The sequence below is a fragment of the Syngnathus leptorhynchus genome, chromosome 2, assembly GCF_054491065.1.
Source record: "Syngnathus leptorhynchus isolate UIUO chromosome 2, UIUO_Slep, whole genome shotgun sequence".
NCBI classification, from domain to species: domain Eukaryota; kingdom Metazoa; phylum Chordata; class Actinopteri; order Syngnathiformes; family Syngnathidae; genus Syngnathus; species Syngnathus leptorhynchus.
Genome location: NC_141196.1, coordinates 16,935,722 through 16,947,374, shown reverse-complemented (window position 1 = coordinate 16,947,374; position 11,653 = coordinate 16,935,722). Strand labels below are relative to the sequence as shown.

General features: G+C 41.2%; 1 protein-coding gene across 3 annotated transcripts; it reads right to left on the bottom strand.

Annotated features, from left to right (window-relative positions):
- Positions 1–2,193: 2,193 nt before the first annotated feature.
- pmt (phosphoethanolamine methyltransferase) lies at positions 2,194–11,226 on the bottom strand. Of its 3 annotated transcripts, none has more exons than XM_085905796.1 (12): positions 11,161–11,226; positions 6,431–6,602; positions 5,737–5,892; positions 5,510–5,646; positions 5,285–5,436; positions 4,989–5,177; positions 4,485–4,574; positions 4,300–4,389; positions 4,109–4,231; positions 2,945–3,076; positions 2,663–2,779; positions 2,194–2,593 (listed from the first exon to the last, which is right to left on the bottom strand). In XM_085905796.1, exons 1-12 carry the CDS (start codon positions 11,165–11,167, stop codon positions 2,483–2,485), a joined length of 1,476 nt encoding a protein of 491 aa, XP_085761922.1. In that variant the 5' UTR covers positions 11,168–11,226; the 3' UTR covers positions 2,194–2,482. The 3 variants fall into 3 exon arrangements, with proteins under 3 accessions (XP_085761922.1, XP_085761920.1, XP_085761921.1); XM_085905794.1 differs by lacking the exon at positions 11,161–11,226 and adding an exon at positions 9,608–10,766; XM_085905795.1 differs by lacking the exon at positions 11,161–11,226 and adding an exon at positions 9,278–9,565.
- Between the last annotated feature and the right edge of the window lie 427 nt (positions 11,227–11,653).

The window sequence follows — 11,653 nt, the reverse complement described above, 5'->3', positions numbered from 1 at the left end:
TTTCAATGTAGAAATACACTAATGGTTCACAAAGTTCCGAGTTTCAATTCATTTTGTAAAATTTGTTTTAGCAGGCTAACTTATGGTTAGTGGACTGAGACATGAATGAAGATTTGAATTATGGACAAGTACTCAACGATATGCATGCTTGTACAGGAAAGAGTGCAATGGTTCCATGGTAACTCAAAAAGAAGGAAACAAATTCCTCTATTTGCATTGTGAACCAGATTTGCAGCTAAATACCCCGTCCGACAAGTTCTGTGCAAACAAGCTGTGGAGTTGTATTGATGACGAACCAACAAATGACAATTAAAATAATACATCATTCATACTGGTTAAAAACAGCCCAGCTTGAAATGTCTGTGCTGGTTCTGTGTCTCTTTCTCACCATTGCTCTTAACAACTTCAAAATTTGAATTTCCTTTTGAATTTCCACTTTTCTCCATGCTCCTCTGCCCAAGTGACATTTGTGCGTTATCTATATTGTTGGTGTGTGCAAAGATAAAAGAAAGTATTTCTATAACAAAGAAAGTGTTTAATCGTATTGTTGAAGTCAAACACTTACATTATTTGCAAATGTGGCTGCTGGTTTGTGTTTCCATTTGCGTGATTTGTACTTTTTGTCAACTGTGAGGTGGCCTGACATGTCTTGAAAGAGTACTGTGAAAGCATCTGATGCTTGGGAATGTCCTGGAGATGGCAAATAACCAGTCAGACATTGTACTAAATAACAGGTTTCTTCACTATGTGGCTGTTTGTACCTCAGGTGAATTTTCTTGTTTTCATCTTTGAAGCTGGTCTTTGCTTGGAAAAACATTATCATTATGATGATGTTACCTTGATGCAAAGTGCATTGTGAAGCGCATAAAACTGTATGACTTCATAAAAGAGTAATACATTTTTAAGCCTGGGTTATTAAACTACATGGCACAGAAACTGGCGTATAAGACACGCAGATAATAAAATAGCAGTTGTCAAAAAGACATGAGGAAAGGACTGTTTGAGATATTTACTCTTTCTGGTGTTTTTTCACATAACTGGCTATCAAACACTAATCACTGTCTTTTTCTTTTGGGGAAGAGCAGCTTATGGGAAGAAAAAATCAGACACCCAACAATACTGACCACCCAAGATGCGTGCCCCCCCCCACACACACCTTTTTACCCATTCACTGCTTTGTGTCTAAAGTATCCAAGAAATTGCACATATAATCAGATCCAAGGCACCACGAGATAGCCTGTTCTCTGTTAGGGAAGGAAATTATATAAATGCATATAAGAACTATATTAAGCTGCTTTCCGTTACAGACTCCAGAATGGCCTGACACCTCAACGCACGAGCCTCGCTCAGCCCGGCCAGGCCAGGCCTTCGTTGGTCATCGAGGGATGAGATTTGAATGGGATTAGCTGAACTGTGCAACCCACCACTGCACTCCCACTCAGAGTATGGTGTTCTGCCATAACACTGATTTTGTGGCAATTCAAAATCTAAATTGGTGTGGCCTGATGTGACGACATCTCAAACTACAATTCATCAAATGCACAGGAGCTTTTATACAGACCAAAAAATCCATTTATGGGTTCATACAAGAGTGAGAAAGAGACAGCCGCCAGCTGTCAAGACAAAAAGTACAGTAAAGGCAATATACATACATAAAACCACATTTCCAATTTCATATGCATCAAATAGTGAATCTTGGAATAAAAATGTGGCCTATCTGAGTTGCTGTCATCAGCAGCGGCACCCGACTACACGCGGTGAGCGGCACGTTTGCACTTGACTGATATCAGCTTGGATGGTCAATGATGACTCTTCTTAATCCTTGAACCAAAAGTAAATTTAAAACGAGTTACTGGTTATTGCTGGTACTGTTAATGTAATATTGTGAGGGTTTTAGTATATATATAAAAGGATGGGTTCTTCAAGGACTTTTCACTTTTGTTATGGTGATATTGTCATTCAGTAAGTCAATGACACGTTTAACGGTATTACCCGCAAAAAGTGTTTCTTTTCGTATTTTCTTTTTTCAGGTAAAACAAAATGTCTCAATTTCTCAAAACGTTTCCTGCGTTATACGCACGCACGTACGCACGCACGCACGCACGCACGCACGCACGCACATACACACACAGATTTTTAGAAGTTTGTAACTGGACAAGTTTACTTTTGTTTTTGTTTTTTAACAAAACATAATTATAACTGTCATTCGTTTATTGAATTGTTACAAGATGACGTCATCAATGAATTTTCCTTCAACGATATACAGTAAAAACAGAACACAGGTTAGATCATTGTAATGATCAAGTCCCTCAAAGGAGAAAAAGGCAAATTAATAAATAAAATTACCAAATGTCAACACGGAACACATTAGTGTCAAACAAAACACAGATTTAATCACGTGTCAGAAGGACATAGGACACATATTTTTCCACCTGCCCCACCCACTTGTTTGAGGAGTTCTTATTCAATTAGAGATAATCACTCAGTTTCTTCTTCCATGAAAGAGGCCCCATCTCTGGTCTCCGTTGTTAGAACGCTCCAATTTATCCCTCCAGCCATTTACAATGGCACTATAATCCTCCTCAGAGAATTCCTGCAGACACACCTACGGGTTAGACATCCGGCTACATTTCGATTTGTAGTTAGTTGGGAGAATGACAACCTTGATAAATTCACTCTTGATTCGATCTGCTCTTTGGAGCTCTTCCTTTATGACCTGGATGAATTGGGCTGTCCGATCATTTGCCTGAACGTTACAGAAGCCAGCCTCCTGAATGAACTACGCCAGCAGACACAGGAGACAACATGAGTAAACAGGAGCAATGAGGTGAGGTCACTCCAAAATGAACTTTCAAGAGATGAGATTGAGACCGCGACTGGACAAAGGAAATTGTTTTGGTTAACGGTGGCCTCAACCTTAAATGAGACTTTACTGTGTGCTTACCTTTCCATACTGTGACGGCGTGTAGAGGATGTAGCCCCGCTGTTTGACATAAGCCTCAAATTGGGGGGTCCATGGCTTCTCCCCACAACAGTAGTCACTGATAAGCAGCTGGCCACCAGGCTTTAACCATGACTAGACATGAAGAGAGCATGCACTTAGATCATAAAAAGTTTGCTTTCAGTTCATGAGACTCACGAATATTTTGTGGAACATACATAAACACGACTCACACTAAGTGGGTTGAATTTCAGGATGAAGCTAAAATGCTCTCTCAAACTTTACAAGTGAACTTAATTTGATCTCAAAGCTTTTGGGAAAAAAAGTCACGTGCAACTGTTCATTGTTAGTATTTTGTTTGCCTAACTTGCAGTTCTCTTTCAAGAACCTGAACGGTAAACATCACAGCAGGTGTTTGAGACATCAATGACAAAAACATTTCCAAGGATGGCAGCTTCTATGCTATTCTGTGACACCCTCTCCCCCCCTCCCCCTCCCCCTCCCCCCCTCCCCCTCCCCCCTCCCCCTCCCCCCTCCCCCTCCCCCTCCCCCTCCCCCCTCCCCCTCCCCCTCCCCCCTCTCCTCTCTCTCTCTCTCTCTCTCTCTCTCTCTCTCTCTCTCTCTCTCTCTCTCTCTCTCTCTCTCTCTCTCTCTCTCTCTCTCTCTCTCTCTCTCTCTCTCTCTCTCTCTCTCTCTCTCTCTCTCTCTCTCTCTCTCTCTCTCTCTCTCTCTCTCTCTCTCTCTCTCTCTCTCTCTCTCTCTCTCTCTCTCTCTCTCTCTCTCTCTCTCTCTCTCTCTCTCTCTCTCTCTCTCTCTCTCTCTCTCTCTCTCTCTCTCTCTCTCTCTCTCTTCTCTCTCTCTCTCTCTCTCTCTCTCTTGTAGAGAGCATCGCAAAAAGTATAGAAATACTGAACAGTTGGACATGTGCATTTATAGGTTTAGAGGAAGTCAAATAAAGCTCACCGGTATGTAACGATTATTGTGCATTTTAAGTCGATCCTGGAATTTCAAACAGCCCAAATATTACTGGGCGGTGTATAGGCACGGACTGGTGATATAACAATTAAAGCTTTAAAATATCCTTTTTATTTAAAAAAAAAAAAATGAATCATTGTTACATTAAGAAATGTATACCGCGTTAAGTTTTAAAAATCAACAGCAACTTACATAGAAACGTTTGAAGAGAGCCAGTTTGTCCGTAATGTGAAGGATCGTGTCTCTGCTGTAGATGACGTCAAACGAACCCTCCGGAAACGACCTCTTAGTGGCATCAGCAACTTCAAATTCGACCTATCGGCCATGATTTTCATCCATGACTCAATGGTACGGCTATCTGGTGTGTGAGCCGTTCAACGTACCGATGGCAGCCTCTCAGTATGTGCCCTCTCAATAGCGATGTCCACCATATTCTCTGACAGGTCAAAGCCAAGCACCTCCACTCCAAATGTCTGAAACACAATATGACCAACTCTAATTTGTCAACATTCACTCGTCAAGATTCTGTTACTTGCTTGATTTGGCAATTTTCTTAATTTGCTCTGACCTTTGCCATATAGAAATCGCCTCCACCGATACCACAGCCAACATCCAGAACCTTCTGGCCAGGTTGCAAGTTGAGCAGATCTACAAATTCCTAGAGTCACAAGTTCACAAAGTTCATTTTCTGTTTTCTACCATAATGTTCTATGTCTCTGCATTTGTATGAAGTTGTTTGATTCTGGCATGAACCAAAAACTATGATATCACTCTGATAAAGATTTGCGGAGGGGCTTGGTCCCCCATCCATCCATTTTGTATGCATCTTGTCATGTCCAGAGGCTGCCACCTATCCCTCTTAGCCTCAGATAGCAGGTTGTGCTATATAATGAACTTGTTTGCACTCTCCATAGTGAAAGGCACAGGCCTGAAGTGAAATTCAAACACGAGGCATACGTTTGAACCACATGCCCAACTGTGCTCTATTTTTAATGAAAACTATCTAAAGTTTCTGTTCCCTAGATGGCTTTTATTGTCATTTAAAATTAAAAAGGGGAACTTTAACATTGACCTTGGTGGTGCTAGGCCCGCCTGTGCTGACATAGCCCGTGCCAAACATCTTCTCATAGCGCAGGATGCCCCGCCTGGTGTACTGCTTATTATCCAGGAACATCTGGAAGGTGCTGAATGTCTCATTTGTGTCTGAAGAACGTGCAGCCTTCTCCAACAGCCAGCAGATCTGATTTGGGTTGTTCTTCATCTGGAGGTAAAAGGCCAAGCACATTCAGTGGCAGTTTTTTGACACTGCTGAACAAGTCAACTTGTTAAGGTTTAATTCTATATTGTGAACGATCCAAAGCAAAGTACCTCAACATAAGTTTTAACCCTCTTCCTGAGTATGATGTTGAAGCCAAACTTCTGATCCGCTTGTTCATCTTCCAGTTGGACTGAAGTGGTCAGATGGTTGTACTGGGCCTCAGTGCGGTAACATGTTGGGTTGAACTCCCTTTTACAGTCACCTGTGTGTGCACAATTACTCCAACACCGTGCCAACACAAATATTGACCTGGATAAACTGGATGAATTTTGTACCTGATCGGTGGTTACATGATTCTCTGAAAAAGAGCAAGCCACCAGGTTGCAACCACATCAGCATTTTCTTTAACAACAAGTTTAGCTCCTCGTCACTGAGGTACATCATCAGCCAGTTGGAGAAGATAAAGTCAACACTGAGGAGGATGGGAGAAGTGAGGGTCAATACAATTGTGTCCATCAGTATGATGACTTCTGATTGGATGATGCGCATTTGCCATACACACCTGTGTGAAGGCAATTCCAGCTTCATAACATCAGCTTGGAGGAAGGTAACATTTTTGTGATGCCCGTTGATCTGCCTGTTCTTCTCCACAAAGCTCTCCATGAAATCCACAGCAGTCACATGGTCTGCCTGTTTCAGCAGATGGCTGGTGTATCGACTGTTTAATCAAGCATATGTGTCTCAGTCTTGTACGATATTGAAGATGATGAGATTTGAAATATAAACCTCTTGTTAGATTATTGTACAATTTGGTGTTGGTGGCCAGCAAATAATCCATCGATTTTATATACTGGTGATCCTCATCACTTTTCTGAAGCTGAGCTGTGATTGGTTGTGATCTGAGAACTGGCAACTGTGATGTCATTTTCAGTCAATAGCTAGTGGAAAAATGGCTGCCCTGTTAGATGGATGGAAAAAGGTGGATTTTTGCCTGTTTAATTCATATTCCACAAATTCAATATTAATCAGAATGCCATGTTTAGACTAGTGGGACACATACAACATATTCTCCCACATAATGAAAACACGCCACTGTCGTTAAATGAATGTCAGCATGAATGTTTGTCTACGTGCACCTTACAATTGGCTGGGAACCAGTTCTTTTCTGTTGAGGACTTCGGTTGTAAATTACAGAATTGGGGGGTACAAGTCTGCACTCAGAAACGTGCGCATCCAGACCACCATTGCATGCTTACCCAATGCCGGCCCCCAGTTCCAGCAATCGACATCCAGCTAGACTAGGCAACATAGACAAGATCTCGGGTAGTTCCTGCTGTGTCAGCTCAATGGCGCGTGAGTCCAGCATCATCTCCTGCACTGTGGCCTCCCTGGAGTGCTCCTTCCAAAACTCAGTCATGGTGCTACGCACTGCACAGTGCACGTGATTTATTCAGATCAATGGATGACATGCAAATGCTGTTTTGTCAATGTGAAAATAAAAGACCATTTTTCTTGCAATGATTACAAATTAGGGACGTTTGATGTCACTTTTTCAGTACTACAAGGAAAACCACTATGTGTCCTGTACTGTATTTACCAGATAAAACGGACCTCATTAATCCATCCATTTTCTGTACTGCTTTTTGTCCCCACGGGGGTCGCGGGCATAATGGAGCAGTAGCCGGGGGGAAACCCTGAATTGGTTGCCAGCCAATCGCAGAGCACACATAGACGAACAACCATCCGCACTCGCAGTCACACCTAGGGGCAACTTGGAGTGCTCAATCGGCCTACCAAGCACGTTTTTGGGGATGACACGGGGAGAACATGCAAACTCTACACAGGGAGGGCCAGAGGGGGAATCGAACCCGCACCCGGCTAACTGTGAGGCGACGTGTTAGCCAGTGCACCACCGAGCCGCCGTGGACCTCATTAATGCACTGCATAATCATAGCGTTCCATTTTTGTCAATCGATAAAAGCATATACTTAAAGAAAATGATTCCTAATGGGCATTAGAGAGAAAAAAAAAAAACGCTCTTTCAACCATGCAGAAATTTAGCAAATAAATGTATACATTTTCTTTTTTTTCATATTCATAACGCACTCTAAGCATTAATATAAACCTTCTAAACATACTACTTACAAAAATTGGATTCCAATGGACATTTGAGAGGATGGACAGATGAAGATCAGAAAATGTTTTGGCAGTCATGCATGTCTTTTACTTCCCGGTATTAGAATTGGCCACAAGAGGGTGTCAGTGACTGCTATCGATGACCTTTGTGAGTCCTCGATACCTTGAAACGAGGCCAGCATAGGCTCAATACTGATCCCTGGTAACTACTTGCCCATTCTTAACAAAAACAAACAAGTACATGTGCCTAATTTCACAGTGTGAACCTGCTTTATGAAATTTTGCAAACACTAAAAAAAGTCATTTTTGCATAACGTTACTATGCATCTTTTGCAGAAAGCTAACACTAATTTCCCCTGTAATACATTCATCTAATAAAAATGAAGGGTGTGTCAAGAGTATGAAAATCAAATGTGCAACTATAATTCAAAGAAGCCCCTTAAACAAAATGGGAGAGGAAAAAAAGATAAATCTGACATATACATACGTCAGGGTTACAGCCTGACCAAGTTTACAATTCTCATGCATTAATTGAAGATTTGGAGGGGTGAAACGATGCGCAGCAGAGTACGGTTGCCTCTGCAAATTAAAAATAAATAATGAAATAATTAACAATTTCATACGTTTGTATTTTTCTTTGTAACCCACAAGTGCTTGATTAAGAGTCATTCCAATCCCATAACTTTCCAAGGAAATCATATCGCTATTTGGCATCCCTTTCTAGGAAATACAATAGATTTTCTGATTATTTGTCTGATTTGGGGCCAGAAAGTTACCATTTTAACTGTCTATTTTGTCATTTACACTGTTAGCTGACAATGCACATTGATGTATCTTCTAAGCCAATCAGAATACCGTATTCTCCAAGACCATATTGTGATAATGTGTGCTCTCACATAAGTATTGTATTTGTGCTTCCAAGCACCTTGAAGAAACATGGATCAATCAATATTGTTTTAATCTTTTATCTTATTTTAGATAATAGAGCTGTTTTAACTGTCTGACAACCATGTATATTTGTCTTTACACTAATTTCCATTTTACATACTTTTCCAGACCTGTAAATGCATGTTTAGTTTCATATTTCCAGACTTTTGTACAAACAACGATACCATATTTACACTCAGTCAGTCAGTCAGTCAGTCAGTCAGTCAGTCAGTCAGTCAGTCAGTCAGTCAGTCAGTCAGTCAGTCAGTCAGTCAGTCAGTCAGTCAGTCAGTCAGTCAGTCAGTCAGTCAGTCAGTCAGCCAGCCAGCCAGCCAGCCAGCCAGCCAGCCAGCCAGCCAGCCAGTCACTCAGTCAGTCAGTCAGTCACTCAGTCTCTCTCTCTCTGTGTGTGTCTCTCTCTGTGTGTCTCTTTCTCTGTGTGTCTCTCTCTCTCTCTGTCTCTGTGTGTGTCTCTCTCTCTCTGTCTCTCTCTGTCTCTTTCTCTGTCTCTTTCTCTCTCTCTCTCTGTCTCTCTATCTATCTATTTCTTTCTCTAAATACTACATTTAAACGAATGCAGACAAAGTCGCGGTAAGACTGTCTCATGTGGTCCCTTTAATTAATTAATTGACATCCCTGATTTACAGTCTTCAACGAATCAAACATACATGCACGCTTTTGGAGGGGTGGAGAAAGTACCCGGAGAAAAGCATAGGGAGAAGATGCAAACTACAGAAGGAAGGCTGGAGCTGAGATTAGAACCCACACATCAGTATTGCGAGAGAGGTGACAGCCACTTGACCAGCATGCCACCATGCCTCCAGATAAAATAATAAAAATGAAAAAGTATCGAAGAAGAAATTTCTTCAGGTGTATTTACCTTTTCAAATATAATAATGTAGACATAATAATATAATATGTGTAAATCAATGAAACATTAAACAAGAGAAGACAGGATATCTTCTAAGTAAATTTGGTGCCAGCAGTGACAACAACCTCAACAGCATCAATCATGTTTAAATCATCCCACATCCACATACCGTTCTCCATTGTGTGCTCTTCGTAAGTTAACGTTAAAATGAAAGTACTACCAAAGCTTCCAGTCAAGCATGGTTTAAGGCTTTGCACCCTTCTGTTGCAACTTATATCAAATGAGGCCATGAAGTGAATGAACCTGACCATGACCGTGTCCAATCAGAGTGAAGCTAGAGGGTGGGTTGGAGGAGGGGGCCCTCCTATTGGCTCATGGCACACAGAAAAAACAAGAACAAAATAACAAACACGCTCCCCTTTTTTTCGTCTTTTTTTTTAAACGCTCCTTAATAACGCCGGAGAGTGTAAGAGGCAGAAAGGAGTTAAAAGAGACTCACCATTGATGACGATGATGGTGAAGAATAAGTCCTGCTGCCCCTCACAGTCAGTCAGGTCAATCGGAACAGGATCACGCTCTCTTCTGTTTTTTTTTTTGTGCTGACGCGCTGGAACTCCACAGTGGCATGCGGCCATTGCGCAACATTGCATCATAGTGCATTGGAGTGTGCGCGTGTGCGTGTTGGGTATTCTTTTGTGAAAGTGTAATTGTCATTGTGAGCAAATCTACGTCTCCTGCAATTACAATTCGCTGGGCCTACTAAAATAGAAGTCTAAAAGCAAGTTACATCCATCACTTTTAGAGAGAGAGAGAGAGACTATGAAGAATACAGTAGTTCAAACAGAGTGTCCCAATGTACAGTTGTATATAATCATCATGTTCGGGACCAAGTGTTATGCAAGCACAACAAGAGGGCATTAGTACATGTTATCTTCTTCAGTAATTCAAAGGAACTAACTCCAGTTCAAAGTTCCTTGTACACATTTCCATGGAAAAAATGCACAGCTATTTACAACAGCGTTAACCTACAGGTGTAAATTACTGTCATTTCTAGAATTTCATCCAAAGCATACAATCGAGAAAAACAAGATTTTCTTGAGAGTGTGTAGATGAAGTACTGTATTATCTATAGCTCTTGTCCTTCTTAGGGTCACAGGCTCATATACTGTCGCCTGGCCAAGTGAATAATGGGTGACTGCAATTGAACAAGTGTCAAAAACAAGTGAGTAGGAAAGGGGCTGTCAATGATTATTCAGATATAACACCACTGATGTTTACGTTGTCAAATTATGACATTCTTATTATTTTAACCCCTCAATTAATCTTGACAAAAATACTCAAGAAGCATGTGTCTTCATTACCCATTTCATTTGATTACTTTTGGTGACAAAAAGTACTTTTAGGAATTAAACTTTAACAGAGGCAACCTTTAGTCAGTCACACTTGAATCCTTTCATGTGGTGCATTTGAGGAAAAGGACGGTTGACAATGTACACATGGATATTATTCACTAGGTGGCAGTGATGGTTCATAAAAGTAGTCAGAACCTACTGTAAGTGAAGTTTGTGAGCTGCTGAGATTTTGTGGAAGGATATTTGTTCATAACAATACATAAAACATGAAATTAATATAGTTGTACTATGTTCATTTTGTTTTCACTTGTCAATTATTTTACTGGTTCTTTTATGACAAACAACTGGGTAGCACGTCCGCCTCACAGTTAGGAGGGTGCGGGTTTTATTCCGCCTCCAGCGTGTGGAGTTTGCATGTTCTCCCCATGTCTGCATGGGTTTTCTCCGGGTACTCCGGTTTCCTCCCACATCCCAAAAACATGCTTGGTAGACCGATTGAGCACTCAAAATTGCCCCTAGGTGTGAGTGGGAGTGCGGATGGTTGTTTGTCTCTGTGTGCCCTGCGATTGACTGCCAACAAGTTCAGGGTGTCCCCCGCCTGCTGCCCGATGACGGCTGGGATAGGCTTCAGCACGCCCGCGACCCCCGTGGGCACAAAGCTGTTCAGAAAATGGAAGGATGGATATTTAGGTTGAATTACCTGACATGTTTTGGCTTGTACTTCCGCCTTCATCAGAGTGTCACTGGTGTAGTTGTGACGCGTCTTTATCAGCTGATGAAGACGCGTCACAACTACACCAGTGACACTCTGATGAAGGCGGAAGTACAAGCCGAAACATGTCAGGTAATTCAACCTAAATATCTTGTTTGTGATAAAAGAACCAGTAAAATAAGTGAAATTAATATATGAAAACCTAACAAAATAATCAGGCAGTAGAATGAGTTCAGATGAATCAATAAACTCAAAGAAAAATACATAACACCAATATATGCTTAACAGAGGAGTTATCAAATAATCATTCAAAACTAAGACTGATATGTGAATTTGTTATGTACTTATGATATATATAATATTAAAAGAGACTTTTCATGCAAAGATGCTTCATTTTAGTGTCAGCATTGTGTCAAAAAGAAACCAGCTACTTTACTGTATGAAAGCTCCCTTTCTCCAGTAACGTGCATTTTGATCTTGT